The 17,529-nt window shown below is 41.5% G+C and overlaps 1 protein-coding gene across 1 annotated transcript in view; it reads right to left on the bottom strand.

Annotated features, from left to right (window-relative positions):
• Positions 1-3,255: 3,255 nt before the first annotated feature.
• LOC310859673 (lysine-specific demethylase 4A-like) overlaps positions 3,256-17,529 on the bottom strand; it is a 58,199-nt gene continuing 43,925 nt past the window's right edge. The window contains exons 21-28 of the mRNA XM_083766353.1: positions 17,296-17,372; positions 9,236-9,291; positions 8,482-8,590; positions 7,735-7,923; positions 6,706-6,876; positions 5,921-6,040; positions 5,516-5,608; positions 3,256-3,802 (exon numbers count right to left, since the gene is read on the bottom strand). Of these exons, the coding sequence (XP_083622479.1) occupies positions 3,614-3,802; positions 5,516-5,608; positions 5,921-6,040; positions 6,706-6,876; positions 7,735-7,923; positions 8,482-8,590; positions 9,236-9,291; positions 17,296-17,372 (1,004 nt within the window). The 3' untranslated portion in view covers positions 3,256-3,613. The remainder of the gene's footprint in view (positions 3,803-5,515; positions 5,609-5,920; positions 6,041-6,705; positions 6,877-7,734; positions 7,924-8,481; positions 8,591-9,235; positions 9,292-17,295; positions 17,373-17,529) is intronic.

Genomic DNA, 17,529 nt, shown 5'->3' with positions numbered 1-17,529 from the left:
AACAGCAGATCATAATGACTGAAGCCACAAACAGAAGTACAAGTTCTTTACTAGAAAAAACTAAACTAAAACATACAAAGGTGGTATTTTAAAGGATATTTTTCTGAAGTCAGGCATTGTATCTACATCACACACACCACACACGACACACACACACACACACACCACACACTCACAGGGCGATAGGTGAGAAAACCTCGTGCAACACATTAGCGTTGGATAGCTTCGTGAAAATGCACGCCTTACAAAACGATGCAGTAAAACTTGATTATTATTTTTTTAATAGAAAATACACGTTTTCTCCTTTTGTCTTCATTTATATCCGTCTAGAATAATTAATGATATAAACTCTCCTTTGGACTGCCTAAAGTGGGCGTGGTTCAATTCGACTGTCCAGGTGTGAGTGGCGGTATCGCTTTAGTACTAGTCAACTTGTATACTTGTTACCAGTTATTAGTTACTAGTCATACTAGTGTAACTAGTATATTTAAGTATGAAAACTAGGACAGTAGCAGATTACAGGATGACCAGCTGGTTATAATGTGTATATTATGATGTCATACAACGGTTTAATACATTGGACTTAAAGGGGGAGTTAAATGAACACTCTCAGAGTTAAATTAACATTGATTTTACAATTATTATAAATTGGGGGTCCCAGAGATAGAAATGCCATTAAATGGGGGTCCGTAGAACTAATGCATGTCAAACTGGGGGTCCTTGAAAATAAACGGGTTTAGAATCACTGCTAGAGCCGTAACAATCTTCTCTTATTATGGGGGTCCCTGGCTTGTCTCTTCAAATGGGGGGTCCTTGGCATGTCTCTTCAAAATGGAGGTCCCTGGCTTGTCTCTTCAAATGGGGGGTCCTTGGCATATCTCTTCAACTGGGGGTGACTGGCATGTCTCTTCAAATGGGGTCCCTGGCATATCTCTTCAAATGGGGGTCCCTGGCATGTCTCTTCAAATGGGGGTCCCTGGCATATCTCTTCAAATGGGGGTCCATGGCATGGAGAGGTCCTAAACTGTGGCCCGGGGCCCATATGACATGGAGAGTCCTAAACTGTGGCCCGGGGCCCATATGGTGGTCCAGGATTACTCTGTTTGGGTCCTGAGTAAATATCCCTTTTTTGCTTTTGATACATTTAGTTTGAATTAAAACAATTTCCCCCCAAAAACAACAACAAAACAAAACCCTCAGCATTTCTCATGTTTTTCAAAATAATGTTATGAGTTTAACCCATTCTGAACGGGAACCCCTGTGGGTGTTTTAACCCCTTTTGGTGTTAGCATCATGCTATGCTTTAGCTATTTAAAAATAGCAGATCTACAAGCTTGTAGGTCTGCTATTTTTTGAAAAACCGAAGAACGACTGACATAGAAACATAGCTTTTTCAGAAAACTGACTGTCATTTTCAAACAGACATTTTTAGAATCTGATCTCAGGGTTAATTAAGCATCATGTTACGCTTTAGCAAATGAAAAAAAATAGCAGATCTGCAAGCTCATAGCGCGGCACTATCTGCTGTTTTTGAAAAATAAAAAATCGTTAAAATGTGCCTCGAATTCTGGAACAACATATTTTCAGATGGGGGGTCGGGCGGCCAGATTACAGATAATTTCTGGGGCTCCGCGACGTGAGAATGTTTGAACACAACTGACAGTTTATTTCAGAAAACTGTCAGGATTTAGATGTAGAATCGTTCTCAGGTCTAAATGGGTTAAAAACGAATTCAAACATTATTTTCAAAAATAATGTTGAGTCATGAGTTTAACCTCCAAACTGTATCTGTCTGTATCTGTCTATCTGTCATAATGTTATGAACCTTTAATCAGACCAGTGTGTGTGTCCAGTGGAAACCTCGTATGAATCTGATCTCAGGTCAGAATGGGTTAAACGCCATAATGTTATGATAACTATGTGTCACTATAATAATATCAATACCGATAAAAACAAAACAATGACAATAATAGACGTCGTCCACGTTTATGTTTGTGAGAATGTTAAAACCTAAAACAATTAGAAAATAAAACAGTCTTCTGTGACCGGACCTTAATTGACCCATTTTGGGGCGGGAACCCCTTTTGGTGTTTCAAGCATTGCGCGTTGCGCACGTTATGCTTTAGCTGTTGAAAAATAGCAGATCTACAATCTCGTATAGCGAGGGTCTGCTATTTTTGAAAAAAAGAATCGTAAAAATGTAGCGCAACGTTTTAAACTCATATCTTTGCTTCTTGTCCCTGGAACAACATATTTTCAGGTGGGGGGGGGTCATATAATTCTGGGGGTCTTTGAGCTGAAAATGTTTGAGAACGACTGACAGAACGATTGACAGAAACATGAGGTTTTTTAAGGAAACAGGATTTAGAAAACGTAGGACTATCATCTTGCGCCCTTATATCCTTTAATCCCTAAACTTATTTTCATTTTTTTTTTTTTTTTTTTTTTTACCATTTTGAAAAACATTTTAATCAGACCAGTGTTGTGTGTCCAGTGGAAACCTCGTATGAATCTGATCTCAGGTCAGAATGGGTTAATCAGACCACTGTGTGTGTCCAGTGGAAACCTCGTATGAATCTGATCTCAGGTCAGAATGGGTTAAAATAGTAAAACATGGCAAATTAGTTTAAGGGTTAAAGGGATAGTTCAGAGTTTTTATTTATTTAAGCTGTATGAAATACTTGCCATTAATATAGTGGGTTGCAACTGTACTAATTGATTTCCCGATTGAGTCCCGTGGTTGGAGTTCTGCTCTGCTTTTGGTGAAATATAGTTCCGTGTGATAGAGGGGTCAAAGTTGAACGAAGGTTGCGCTAATATTTTCAGAAATAGGTCAACAATACATTATGACGTTAGTTTTGTGAATTAATTTACTTTTCCTGCGTGGCCCCCTGTGCCCCCCCCCCCCCCCACACACACACACACACACACAAAATTACCAGAACTACTTAATATTGACCTTATTTTTTTAGGTTTTCTAATCTCAATTGCACCCAAAAAACATGAACTTTTAAAATTCAGTAGATTTTCTGTGATCTGGGGTTTTCTGGCTCAAACAGGTGCTCTGATTTGCCGTCAGTTTGTGATGTAAGATCCTGCAAATCCCATATGTCAATGGGATTTGCCAGCAGATGTCACTGTTTTCACTCTGTTGCCTGTTTTCATTGTAGCTCAAAAGGCTTCCAAAACCCCAAAGAAAACTTCTGACCACAGAAATCCACTGAATGTTCAAAGTTCAGGTTTTTTTGGGTGTAATTGAGGTCATAAAACCTAAAATAAAAAATAAAAATAAAAATAAAAGAAAATTAATGTCATAAAACCTTTAATGACAAGTATTTCATACAGCTTAAGTAAAAAAAACAACTGAACTATCCCTTTAAGGGGTGGCGCAAGATATAGTGTTGAGAACCCTGCTGTAGGGCCAGTGCTGGTGGTGAACACTAGGTGGCGCTGTTACTCATGACGGGCTGGATGTAGTCTCCATGGTGAACCCTAGGGGGCGCTGTTACTCATGGCGGGCCGGATGTAGTCTCCATGGTGAACCCTAGGGGGCGCTGTTACTCATGACGGGCTGGATGTAGTCTCCATGGTGAACCCTAGGGGGCGCTGTTACTCATGGCGGGCTGGATGTAGTCTCCATGGTGAACCTAGGGGGCGCTGTTACTCCATGATGGCTTCTGTAGATGACGGGCTCGATGTAGTCGCCACGGTAACGAGAGTTGATCACTCTCTGTCTCTTTGACTCCTGGATAATCTCCTTGTCCTCGAAGATACCGTCGAAACGCATGTCTGACGCCTTGGACTGGGAGAGAGACACAGAGACACACAGAGAGAGAGAGAGAGAGAGAGAGAGAGAGAGAGAGAGAGAGAGAGAGAGAGAGAGAGAGAGAGAGAGAGAGAGAGAGAGAGAGAGAGAGAGAGAGAGAGAGAGAGAGAGAGAGAGAGAGAGAGAGAGAGAGAGAGAGAGAGAGAGAGAGAAGAGAGAGAGAGAGAGAGAGAGAGAGAGAGAGAGATTTTTGAGTGGTGCAACCACTCCTATAGACGGCTGTGTGTGTGGCTGGGTCTGTCCCTGGCAGTGTCCGAGCATGAAAATAGCATTTGTTGACCACCAAGTGTCACTGTTGCCTAACAGCCTAACACACAGACACACACAGGCCAGGGAGGAGGGCTTGTACAGTACAGTACGGTGCGGCACAGTACAGTAATTGATCACACCACCTGACTGGCGTCTAGAATAATTAAAGAGGATAGTGCACGGAGGCGCGGCCTAGGGCTCCTGTGGGAGGTTTGCACATGCTCAGTGTAAACAGGAACTGCGATGATGGGTGTTCCAGCAGAGGTGCTAGATTAAAGCTCATAACTTGTGATGTAAATAATGAGATCCAGAACAGTTTGAGATTAAACAGCAGCCACCCTTTCCTTTTCAAATGTTTTGTATCATCCACAGCACTTGAATGAACAGTATCCATGTTCCTTTGTCATTTCACAAAAATAAAACTTTGACACATGTACTAAAGAACATGGAAAATCCACAAAAGAAAATATACAAAAACATTAACATTTAGTGAATGTTGTCCTTTATCTTTCAGTCTGTTATACACAACATTATTTCCACAGTGAAATTGATTAAAAATAAAAACAAAATCAACTGTACTATACTCTTTTTGTGATATCCTTTTTATTATTTCAGTTCAGTGTCAGCAACTCTCATGCACCTCTAGCACCTCTGCTGGAACACTCCATCATCGCAGTTCCTGTTTACACTGAGCATGTGCAAACCTCCCACAGGAGCCTAGGCCGCGCCTCCGTACACTATCCTCTTTATTTGTCCTAGACTGGCGTGGGGTAATTGATCACACCACCTGATTGGCGTGGGGTAATTGATCACACCACCTGATTGGCGTGGGGTAATTGATCACACCACCTGATTGGCGTGGGGTAATTGATCACACCACCTGATTGGCGTGGGGTAATTGATCACACCACCTGATTGGCATGGGGTAATTGATCACACCACCTATGGTTGTGTGTGCCGTACCTTTCTGTAAATGTTTTGATATTTTCAGTCCTACAATCATTCCAGGCCCCTCGCCGGAGAGAATGTCGTGCATCTGGTATCCGTGTGCGGATTGGACCGATCTATGGCTGTGAATCTGGAGTACTTTAAATGTATGTAAGAACACAGACAGACATTCTAGGGCTAACCCATTCAGCGCGGGAACCCCTTTTGCTGTTTCAAGCATTATGTTGTACTTTAGCTATTGACAAATAGCAGATCTACAAGCTTTTTGTTTTAAATCGTGATAATTTACTCACCAGTCAGTCATAATTAACCCTTTACTCACCAGTCAGTCATAATTAACCCTTTACTCACCAGTCATAATTAACCCTTTACTCACCAGTCAGTCATAATTAACCCTTTACTCACCAGTCAGTCATAATTAACCCTTTACTCACCAGTTAGTCATAATTAACCCTTTACTCACCAGTCAGTCATAATTAACCCTTTACTCACCAGTCGAGACTTGACCCTCTTGGGCAGCTCTTCGTCCAGAGTGTAGACGTCGTCTCGTTTGGTCGTTAGTTGGGATCCGTCCTCAAACTCCACCTGGTGGACAAATAGTGCTTTTTGTTTTGACTTTGTTTTCTATTTTACTTTAGTTTAGTTTCCATTGTTTTAAAGTGGGTTTGCTAGTTTTTGTGTGTGGGGGGTTGGGGGGGGTAACAATCCTCTAGAGCTCTGTATAAGACAGAGGCTCTAATAATAATAATAATAATAATAATAACAAAAACAAAAAACAATAATAATAATAATAATAATAATAATAATAATAATAATAATATTAACAAAAACAAAAAACAATAATAATAGTAATAATAATGCTAACAATAACGATGATAATAATAATAATATTCTCACCAGGTACATCTGGGTGATGTGTGCTGCTACAAACTTGGCTCCGTAGACCAGGCCGTCGGTCCAGCGAACCTGAACGACCTCGCCTTGGGGGGGAGGACCCATCTGGACACAGTTCTGACTCTGTGGAGAAAAACCATATAGAGGACCATCTGGACACAGTTCTGACTCTGTGGAGAAAAACCATATAGAGGACCTTCTGGAAACAAACCAACGTTACTACAGGTTCTCAACCCTTAGGTCCTTCAGGTGGGCATCGATTACCACAGGTGTCGCCTGAATCAACTACAGCTCTGATAGAGGAGATGTTGGATCAACCACAGCTCTGATCATGAGGGACGCCACAACGCAAGCGTAAAGAAACACAATCCAGGTCTAGTCAGACTCCTGATTGGATAAAATTGGTAAAAAATAAAAGAGACCTGAAAATGTATGCATTTACTAAAGAGGGTTGAAGTGAGCCAGTCTTATTACTACTATGTCCTCAGGGAACAGCTAAAGACCTTACCACTCAGAGGACAGCTAAAGGGTCTTACCACTCAGAGGACAGCTAAAGGGTCTTACCCCTCAGAGGACAGCTAAAGGGTCTTACCCCTCAGAGGACAGCTAAAGGGTCTTACCACTCAGAGGACAGCTAAAGGGTCTTACCACTCAGAGGACAGCTAAAGGGTCTTACCACTCAGAGGACAGCTAAAGGGTCTTACCACTCAGAGGACAGCTAAAAGGTCTTACCACTCAGAGGACAACTAAAGGGTCTTACCCCTCGGGGAACAGCTAAAGGGTCTTACCACAATGTCCTCGGGGAACAGGTTGTCGCTGAAGGATCCGTCGTCAAAGTTGACCTCGTAGAAGGTCTCCTTGGACAGCTGCACCACGTCACACTGGTAGTAGCGGCCATTTTTATGCTTGCAGATCACCTTCTGGCCCACCGTCAGCTCCTGCATGGCTGCCTTGTTACGCTGTTACACATAAACAATATATATGTTACACTGTGGTAGTACACAAAAATAATACCAGCCCTCACTTTGTATCCAATAGCATAATAGGCACTCACATATGTGCTTCTGGGGGGGTGGGGGTCCCTGGAACAACATATTTTCAGATGGGGGTCGATGGCCAAATACATATAATTTGTGGGGTTCTTGACATGAAATATTGAGAACCACTGATATAGAAACATGAGGTATTTCAGAAAACTGTCAGGATTTAGAAGACATTTTTATAATTTTTTATGTCAGGTCTAAATGCGGTGAAACCTTCAAACACAACAGGAATCCAGCAATCCTGTTGCCTCCGCGACCCAACTACGGATAAGCGGTTGAAGATGGATGGATGGATGAAATGGAACCCAAACCTTTTCATGTCAAGGACCCAAATGACACTAAGAGCTTCAATTCAGTGTGCGGACATCCTTTCCTTTTTCATTGTACGTATTTTTGACCAGCACCTGTAGAATATCTGGAGATGTGCGTGATTCCTGTCGTATCCTACCTCCTGGAACTCCCTCCAGGACCCCTGGGGGTCCTCGGACCTCTGGGGGTCCTCTGTGGTTACCTCTATAGGCGTGGGTCCTTTGTGGGACCCCTGGGGGTCCTTTGTGGGACCCCTGGGGGTCCTTTGAGGGACCCCTGGGGGTCCTCTGTGGTTACCTCTATAGGCGTGGGTCCTTTGTGGGACCCCTGGGGGTCCTTTGAGGGACCCCTGGGGGTCCTCTGTGGTTACCTCTATAGGCGTGGGTCCTTTGTGGGACCCCTGGGGGTCCTTTGAGGGACCCCTGGGGGTCCTTTGAGGGACCCCTGGGGGTCCTCTGTGGTTACCTCTATAGGCGTGGGTCCTTTGTGGCGGCAGCAGGTGACATAGACCATGAAGGGCCAGTCGTCCGGCTGCATGAGGACCCCGGCGGCCTGGGCACACGTGGGGTGGTAGGCTGTGGGACAGCGGCCGTGGGAGCACTGCACACAGCAGCCAGACGCCTTCTTCTGTCGCTTCTTACAGAAGTAGCATTTCTGACACACAGACACACAGACACACAAGCATTTACTGAATCCATTCTGACCTGAGATCAGATTATAACGCACAGAAGACTTCATGGTGGTTCTTTAACGCATTTTGACCTGAGATCAGATTCTAAAAATCTCTTCTAAATCCTGACAGTTTTCAAAAATAGCAGACCTACAAGCTCGTAGATCTGCTATTTTTCAAGCACAGCATAATGCTAACACCAAAATGGGTTAATTTACTTCTTACAGAAGTAACATTTCTGACACACGGAGACACAGAAACACAGGCATTTAGTGAATTTACTTCTGACAGAAGAAACATTTCTGATACACGGAGACACAGAAACACAGGCATTTAGTGAATTTACTTCTGACAGAAGAAACATTTCTAATACACGGAGACACAGAAACACAGGCAGTTACTTCTCACAGTGGTAAAATAGAGACAGAGAGGAAATTAACGTGAGTTTACTTCTTACAGAGGTAACATTTCTGACACACAGACGCAGAAACACAGGACTGGGAACATTCTGAACTGGTTAATGCCCTCGTTAACTTGCTCACCAGTTTGAATCTCTGTAGAGGAATTCCACTCAGATCCACCGGACGTCTCTCTGTGACGTTGACAAACCGAGCCTCCAGGACCGCCACCGCACACATGACATGAACCCACCTGGGATGTACACACAGTACAACACATCACTGCCTGAGACACCACACCACTGTCCTCTATTATAACACAGTGTTAGAGACACCACACCACTGTCCTCCATTATAACACAGTGTTAGAGACACCACACCACTGTCCTCAATACATGCAGTACACACAATACAACATATCACTGCCTGAGACACCACACCACTGTCCTCAATACATACAGTACACACAGTACAACACAATACAACATATCACTGCCTGAGACACCACACCACTGTCCTCAATACATACAGTACACACAGTACAACACATTACTGCTATACTGCACACAAACCTGTAACGTACAACACAATACAACATATCACTGCCTGGTACAGTACAGTTGTACTGTACCAGGACAGCCCAGTGCAGTCACATGTCGTCTAACCTCAGTCATGTGACAACTCAGTTCTTAAAACAAACATGAATAACGGCACATGTTGTGTACCAATCAGCTGTCTCAGTGATCAGTGACCAATCAGCTGGCTCAGAGATCAGTGACCAATCAGCTGGCTCAGAGATCAGTGACCAATCAGCTGGCTCAGTGATCAGTGACCAATCAGCTGGCTCAGTGACATGTGACCAATCAGCTGGCTCAGTGACATGCGACGATGTACTTACTTGTTGTTATTGGCTCTCTGCAAGGCTCCGCCCCTCAGCGAACACAAACAACACTTCTGGAAACAGAAAACACCGTTAATAGTAGGGATGTTTAGGGACAGAAAACACAGTTACTAGTAGGGATGTTTAGGGACAGAAAACACCGTTACTAGTAGGAATGTTTAGGGACAGAAAACACTGTTACTAGTAGGAATGTTTAGGGACAGAAAACACCGTTACTAGTAGGGATGTTTAGGGACAGAAAACACTGTTACTAGTAGGGATGTTTAGGGACAGAAAACACTGTTACTAGTAGGAATGTTTAGGGACAGAAAACACCGTTACTAGTAGGGATGTTTAGGGACAGAAAACACTGTTACTAGTAGGAATGTTTAGGGACAGAAAACACTGTTACTAGTAGGAATGTTTAGGGACAGAAAACACCGTTACTAGTAGGGATGTTTAGGGACAGAAAACACTGTTACTAGTAGGAATGTTTAGGGACAGAAAACACTGTTACTAGTAGGAATGTTTAGGGACAGAAAACACTGTTACTAGTAGGGATGTTTAGGGACAGAAAACACTGTTACTAGTAGGAATGTTTAGGGACAGAAAACACCGTTACTAGTAGGGATGTTTAGAGACAGAAAACACTGTTACTAGTAGGGATGTTTAGGGACAGAAAACACTGTTACTAGTAGGGATGTTTAGGGACAGAAAACACTGTTACTAGTAGGGATGTTTAGGGACAGAAAACACCGTTACTAGTAGGGATGTTTAGGGACAGAAAACACTGTTACTAGTAGGGATGTTTAGGGACAGAAAACACCGTTACTAGTAGGGATGTTTAGGGACAGAAAACACTGTTACTAGTAGGAATGTTTGGGGACAGAAAACACTGTTACTAGTAGGGATGTTTAGGGACAGAAAACACTGTTACTAGTAGGGATGTTTAGGGACAGAAAACACCGTTACTAGTAGGGATGTTTAGGGACAGAAAACACTGTTACTAGTAGGGATGTTTAGGGACAGAAAACACTGTTACTAGTAGGAATGTTTAGGGACAGAAAACACTGTTACTAGTAGGGATGTTTAGGGACAGAAAACACTGTTACTAGTAGGGATGTTTAGGGACAGAAAACACCGTTACTAGTAGGAATGTTTAGGGACAGAAAACACTGTTACTAGTAGGGATGTTTAGAGACAGAAAACACTGTTACTAGTAGGGATGTTTAGAGACAGAAAACACTGTTACTAGTAGGGATGTTTAGAGACAGAAAACACTGTTACTAGTAGGAATGTTTAGGGACAGAAAACACCGTTACTAGTAGGAATGTTTAGGGACAGAAAACAATGTTACTAGTAGGGATGTTTAGGGACAGAAAACACTGTTACTAGTAGGGATGTTTAGGGACAGAAAACACTGTTACTAGTAGGGATGTTTAGGGACAGAAAACACTGTTACTAGTAGGGATGTTTAGGGACAGAAAACACTGTTACTAGTAGGGATGTTTAGGGACAGAAAACACTGTTACTAGTAGGAATGTTTAGGGACAGAAAACACTGTTACTAGTAGGGATGTTTAGGGACAGAAAACACTGTTACTAGTAGGGATGTTTAGGGACAGAAAACACTGTTACTAGTAGGGATGTTTAGGGACAGAAAACACTGTTACTAGTAGGAATGTTTAGGGACAGAAAACACCGTTACTAGTAGGAATGTTTAGGGACAGAAAACACCGTTACTAGTAGGGATGTTTAGGGACAGAAAACACTGTTACTAGTAGGGATGTTTAGGGACAGAAAACACCGTTACTAGTAGGGATGTTTAGGGACAGAAAACACTGTTACTAGTAGGGATGTTTAGGGACAGAAAACACCGTTACTAGTAGGGATGTTTAGGGACAGAAAACACCGTTACTAGTAGGGATGTTTAGGGACAGAAAACACTGTTACTAGTAGGAATGTTTAGGGACAGAAAACACTGTTACTAGTAGGGATGTTTAGGGACAGAAAACACTGTTACTAGTAGGGATGTTTAGGGACAGAAAACACCGTTACTAGTAGGAATGTTTAGGGACAGAAAACACTGTTACTAGTAGGAATGTTTAGGGACAGAAAACACCGTTACTAGTAGGGATGTTTAGGGACAGAAAACACTGTTACTAGTAGGAATGTTTAGGGACAGAAAACACCGTTACTAGTAGGGATGTTTAGGGACAGAAAACACTGTTACTAGTAGGAATGTTTAGGGACAGAAAACACTGTTACTAGTAGGAATGTTTAGGGACAGAAAACACCGTTACTAGTAGGGATGTTTAGGGACAGAAAACACTGTTACTAGTAGGAATGTTTAGGGACAGAAAACACTGTTACTAGTAGGAATGTTTAGGGACAGAAAACACTGTTACTAGTAGGGATGTTTAGGGACAGAAAACACTGTTACTAGTAGGAATGTTTAGGGACAGAAAACACCGTTACTAGTAGGGATGTTTAGAGACAGAAAACACTGTTACTAGTAGGGATGTTTAGGGACAGAAAACACTGTTACTAGTAGGGATGTTTAGGGACAGAAAACACTGTTACTAGTAGGGATGTTTAGGGACAGAAAACACCGTTACTAGTAGGGATGTTTAGGGACAGAAAACACTGTTACTAGTAGGGATGTTTAGGGACAGAAAACACCGTTACTAGTAGGGATGTTTAGGGACAGAAAACACTGTTACTAGTAGGAATGTTTGGGGACAGAAAACACTGTTACTAGTAGGGATGTTTAGGGACAGAAAACACTGTTACTAGTAGGGATGTTTAGGGACAGAAAACACCGTTACTAGTAGGGATGTTTAGGGACAGAAAACACTGTTACTAGTAGGGATGTTTAGGGACAGAAAACACTGTTACTAGTAGGAATGTTTAGGGACAGAAAACACTGTTACTAGTAGGGATGTTTAGGGACAGAAAACACTGTTACTAGTAGGGATGTTTAGGGACAGAAAACACCGTTACTAGTAGGAATGTTTAGGGACAGAAAACACTGTTACTAGTAGGGATGTTTAGAGACAGAAAACACTGTTACTAGTAGGGATGTTTAGAGACAGAAAACACTGTTACTAGTAGGGATGTTTAGAGACAGAAAACACTGTTACTAGTAGGAATGTTTAGGGACAGAAAACACCGTTACTAGTAGGAATGTTTAGGGACAGAAAACAATGTTACTAGTAGGGATGTTTAGGGACAGAAAACACTGTTACTAGTAGGGATGTTTAGGGACAGAAAACACTGTTACTAGTAGGGATGTTTAGGGACAGAAAACACTGTTACTAGTAGGGATGTTTAGGGACAGAAAACACTGTTACTAGTAGGGATGTTTAGGGACAGAAAACACTGTTACTAGTAGGAATGTTTAGGGACAGAAAACACTGTTACTAGTAGGGATGTTTAGGGACAGAAAACACTGTTACTAGTAGGGATGTTTAGGGACAGAAAACACTGTTACTAGTAGGGATGTTTAGGGACAGAAAACACTGTTACTAGTAGGAATGTTTAGGGACAGAAAACACCGTTACTAGTAGGAATGTTTAGGGACAGAAAACACCGTTACTAGTAGGGATGTTTAGGGACAGAAAACACTGTTACTAGTAGGGATGTTTAGGGACAGAAAACACCGTTACTAGTAGGGATGTTTAGGGACAGAAAACACTGTTACTAGTAGGGATGTTTAGGGACAGAAAACACCGTTACTAGTAGGGATGTTTAGGGACAGAAAACACCGTTACTAGTAGGGATGTTTAGGGACAGAAAACACTGTTACTAGTAGGAATGTTTAGGGACAGAAAACACTGTTACTAGTAGGGATGTTTAGGGACAGAAAACACTGTTACTAGTAGGAATGTTTAGGGACAGAAAACACCGTTACTAGTAGGAATGTTTAGGGACAGAAAACACTGTTACTAGTAGGGATGTTTAGGGACAGAAAACACTGTTACTAGTAGGGATGTTTAGGGACAGAAAACACCGTTACTAGTAGGGATGTTTAGGGACAGAAAACACTGTTACTAGTAGGGATGTTTAGGGACAGAAAACACCGTTACTAGTAGGGATGTTTAGGGACAGAAAACACCGTTACTAGTAGGGATGTTTAGGGACAGAAAACACTGTTACTAGTAGGAATGTTTAGGGACAGAAAACACTGTTACTAGTAGGGATGTTTAGGGACAGAAAACACTGTTACTAGTAGGGATGTTTAGGGACAGAAAACACTGTTACTAGTAGGGATGTTTAGGGACAGAAAACACTGTTACTAGTAGGGATGTTTAGGGACAGAAAACACCGTTACTAGTAGGGATGTTTAGGGACAGAAAACACCGTTACTAGTAGGGATGTTTAGGGACAGAAAACACTGTTACTAGTAGGAATGTTTAGGGACAGAAAACACTGTTACTAGTAGGAATGTTTAGGGACAGAAAACACTGTTACTAGTAGGGATGTTTAGGGACAGAAAACACCGTTACTAGTAGGGATGTTTAGGGACAGAAAACACCGTTACTAGTAGGGATGTTTAGGGACAGAAAACACTGTTACTAGTAGGAATGTTTAGGGACAGAAAACACTGTTACTAGTAGGGATGTTTAGGGACAGAAAACACCGTTACTAGTAGGGATGTTTAGGGACAGAAAACACTGTTACTAGTAGGGATGTTTAGGGACAGAAAACACTGTTACTAGTAGGAATGTTTAGGGACAGAAAACACTGTTACTAGTAGGAATGTTTAGGGACAGAAAACACTGTTACTAGTAGGGATGTTTAGGGACAGAAAACACTGTTACTAGTAGGGATGTTTAGAGACAGAAAACACCGTTACTAGTAGGGATGTTTAGGGACAGAAAACACTGTTACTAGTAGGGATGTTTAGGGACAGAAAACACTGTTACTAGTAGGAATGTTTAGGGACAGAAAACACTGTTACTAGTAGGGATGTTTAGAGACAGAAAACACCGTTACTAGTAGGGATGTTTAGAGACAGAAAACACCGTTACTAGTAGGAATGTTTAGGGACAGAAAACACTGTTACTAGTAGGGATGTTTAGGGACAGAAAACACAGTTACTAGTAGGGATGTTTAGGGACAGAAAACACTGTTACTAGTAGGAATGTTTAGGGACAGAAAACACTGTTACTAGTAGGGATGTTTAGGGACAGAAAACACTGTTACTAGTAGGGATGTTTAGGGACAGAAAACACTGTTACTAGTAGGGATGTTTAGGGACAGAAAACACCGTTACTAGTAGGAATGTTTAGGGACAGAAAACACTGTTACTAGTAGGGATGTTTAGGGACAGAAAACACTGTTACTAGTAGGAATGTTTAGGGACAGAAAACACTGTTACTAGTAGGGATGTTTAGGGACAGAAAACACTGTTACTAGTAGGGATGTTTAGAGACAGAAAACACCGTTACTAGTAGGGATGTTTGGGGACAGAAAACACTGTTACTAGTAGGAATGTTTAGGGACAGAAAACACTGTTACTAGTAGGGATGTTTAGGGACAGAAAACACTGTTACTAGTAGGGATGTTTAGGGACAGAAAACACTGTTACTAGTAGGGATGTTTAGAGACAGAAAACACCGTTACTAGTAGGGATGTTTAGGGACAGAAAACACTGTTACTAGTAGGGATGTTTAGAGACAGAAAACACCGTTACTAGTAGGGATGTTTAGAGACAGAAAACACCGTTACTAGTAGGAATGTTTAGGGACAGAAAACACTGTTACTAGTAGGGATGTTTAGGGACAGAAAACACAGTTACTAGTAGGGATGTTTAGGGACAGAAAACACTGTTACTAGTAGGAATGTTTAGGGACAGAAAACACTGTTACTAGTAGGGATGTTTAGGGACAGAAAACACTGTTACTAGTAGGGATGTTTAGGGACAGAAAACACTGTTACTAGTAGGGATGTTTAGGGACAGAAAACACTGTTACTAGTAGGAATGTTTAGGGACAGAAAACACTGTTACTAGTAGGGATGTTTAGGGACAGAAAACACTGTTACTAGTAGGGATGTTTAGAGACAGAAAACACCGTTACTAGTAGGGATGTTTAGAGACAGAAAACACCGTTACTAGTAGGAATGTTTAGGGACAGAAAACACTGTTACTAGTAGGGATGTTTAGGGACAGAAAACACAGTTACTAGTAGGGATGTTTAGGGACAGAAAACACTGTTACTAGTAGGAATGTTTAGGGACAGAAAACACTGTTACTAGTAGGGATGTTTAGGGACAGAAAACACTGTTACTAGTAGGGATGTTTAGGGACAGAAAACACTGTTACTAGTAGGGATGTTTAGGGACAGAAAACACCGTTACTAGTAGGGATGTTTAGGGACAGAAAACACTGTTACTAGTAGGAATGTTTAGGGACAGAAAACACCGTTACTAGTAGGGATGTTTAGGGACAGAAAACACTGTTACTAGTAGGGATGTTTAGAGACAGAAAACACTGTTACTAGTAGGGATGTTTAGGGACAGAAAACACTGTTACTAGTAGGGATGTTTAGAGACAGAAAACACTGTTACTAGTAGGGATGTTTAGAGACAGAAAACACTGTTACTAGTAGGGATGTTTAGAGATAGAAAACACTGTTACTAGTAGGGATGTTTAGGGACAGAAAACACTGTTACTAGTAGGGATGTTTAGGGACAGAAAACACTGTTACTAGTAGGGATGTTTAGGGACAGAAAACACCGTTACTAGTAGGAATGTTTAGGGACAGAAAACACTGTTACTAGTAGGGATGTTTAGGGACAGAAAACACTGTTACTAGTAGGGATGTTTAGAGACAGAAAACACTGTTACTAGTAGGGATGTTTAGAGACAGAAAACACCGTTACTAGTAGGGATGTTTAGGGACAGAAAACACTGTTACTAGTAGGAATGTTTAGGGACAGAAAACACTGTTACTAGTAGGGATGTTTAGGGACAGAAAACACTGTTACTAGTAGGGATGTTTAGGGACAGAAAACACTGTTACTAGTAGGGATGTTTAGGGACAGAAAACACCGTTACTAGTAGGGATGTTTAGGGACAGAAAACACTGTTACTAGTAGGAATGTTTAGGGACAGAAAACACTGTTACTAGTAGGGATGTTTAGGGACAGAAAACACCGTTACTAGTAGGGATGTTTAGGGATGTCCCAATCACGTTTCTTTGCTTGATTTTGAGACATACCGGTACCGATCTTTCCAGATCCGATCTTTATATTTTATTATAACACTTATGCCATATCACAATCGCAAATTATCTTAATGTATGTCACTCTAGTGCAGTCTGTTGTGTTGCCCTTCAATTATTGAAAGGCAAAACGTGACTATACTTTTATTAGAATGATTGTCTGTGTTTGTTTTCTTTCTATGAAACTTAAAGCATGGAATCAGAGCAAAATAATTATGTATTGGTTAATTAGAGTGAAGACAGTTCTACAGCTTATAGAATTGAAGTCTAGTTAAAACCCCTTTTGGTGTGTTAAACATTATGTTATAATTTAGCTATTGAAAAATAGCAGACCTACAAGCTCATAGCGCGCCACCGAGTGACGCGCTATGAGCTTGTAGGTCTGCTATTTTTTTTAAATAGTGAAAATATTTAGAAGACCTAAATGGGTTAAAGAGATCTCTCTCTCATTCAGAGAGAGGACTACAGACAGCTATCCCGTCATAGCGGGGGTTGCATTTCCTTTGTTTTCATCATAGGTGTCTTTCACACCTCTGAGTGTGACTAGTCTTGTGGAGATTTTATTAACCCATTTAGGCCTGACCTCAACATTAAAAAAAAAAAAAAAATCTTCTAAATCCTCCAGTTTTCTGAAATAAATAAATATTTTCACGATTTCTTTAAAAAATTGCTAAATTATAACATGTTTAAAACACCAAAAGGGGTTCCCGCCCAAAATGGGTTAACTTATCATGCATAATTAATTAACTCAGCAGTACGTCGTAACATGTGCCACATCTATATCATCTATGCGTGCGTGCGTGTGTGCGTGCGTGTGACTGTGTGTGTGTGTGTGTGCGCACGTGCTGACCTCTGTCATGGCGTTGGCTTTGCAACGTGCACATTTCCACTCCTTGTTAACAGCGGCCGAGCTGACGCCGTAGCAACCTGTAGACACACAGACCACAAGATGAGCGTGTTAGAGACACCACACCACTGTCCTATATTATAACACAGTGTTAGAGACACCACACCACTGTCCTCTATTATAACACAGTGTTAGAGACACCACACCACTGTCCTCTATTATAACAGTGTTAGAGAC

The sequence above is a fragment of the Protomyctophum parallelum genome (assembly GCF_964188405.1).
Source record: "Protomyctophum parallelum genome assembly, chromosome: 6".
In the NCBI taxonomy this organism is placed as follows: Eukaryota; Metazoa; Chordata; class Actinopteri; order Myctophiformes; family Myctophidae; genus Protomyctophum; species Protomyctophum parallelum.
Note: the sequence above shows the minus strand (reverse complement) of the source record. Positions and strands in the feature narration are given on the sequence as shown.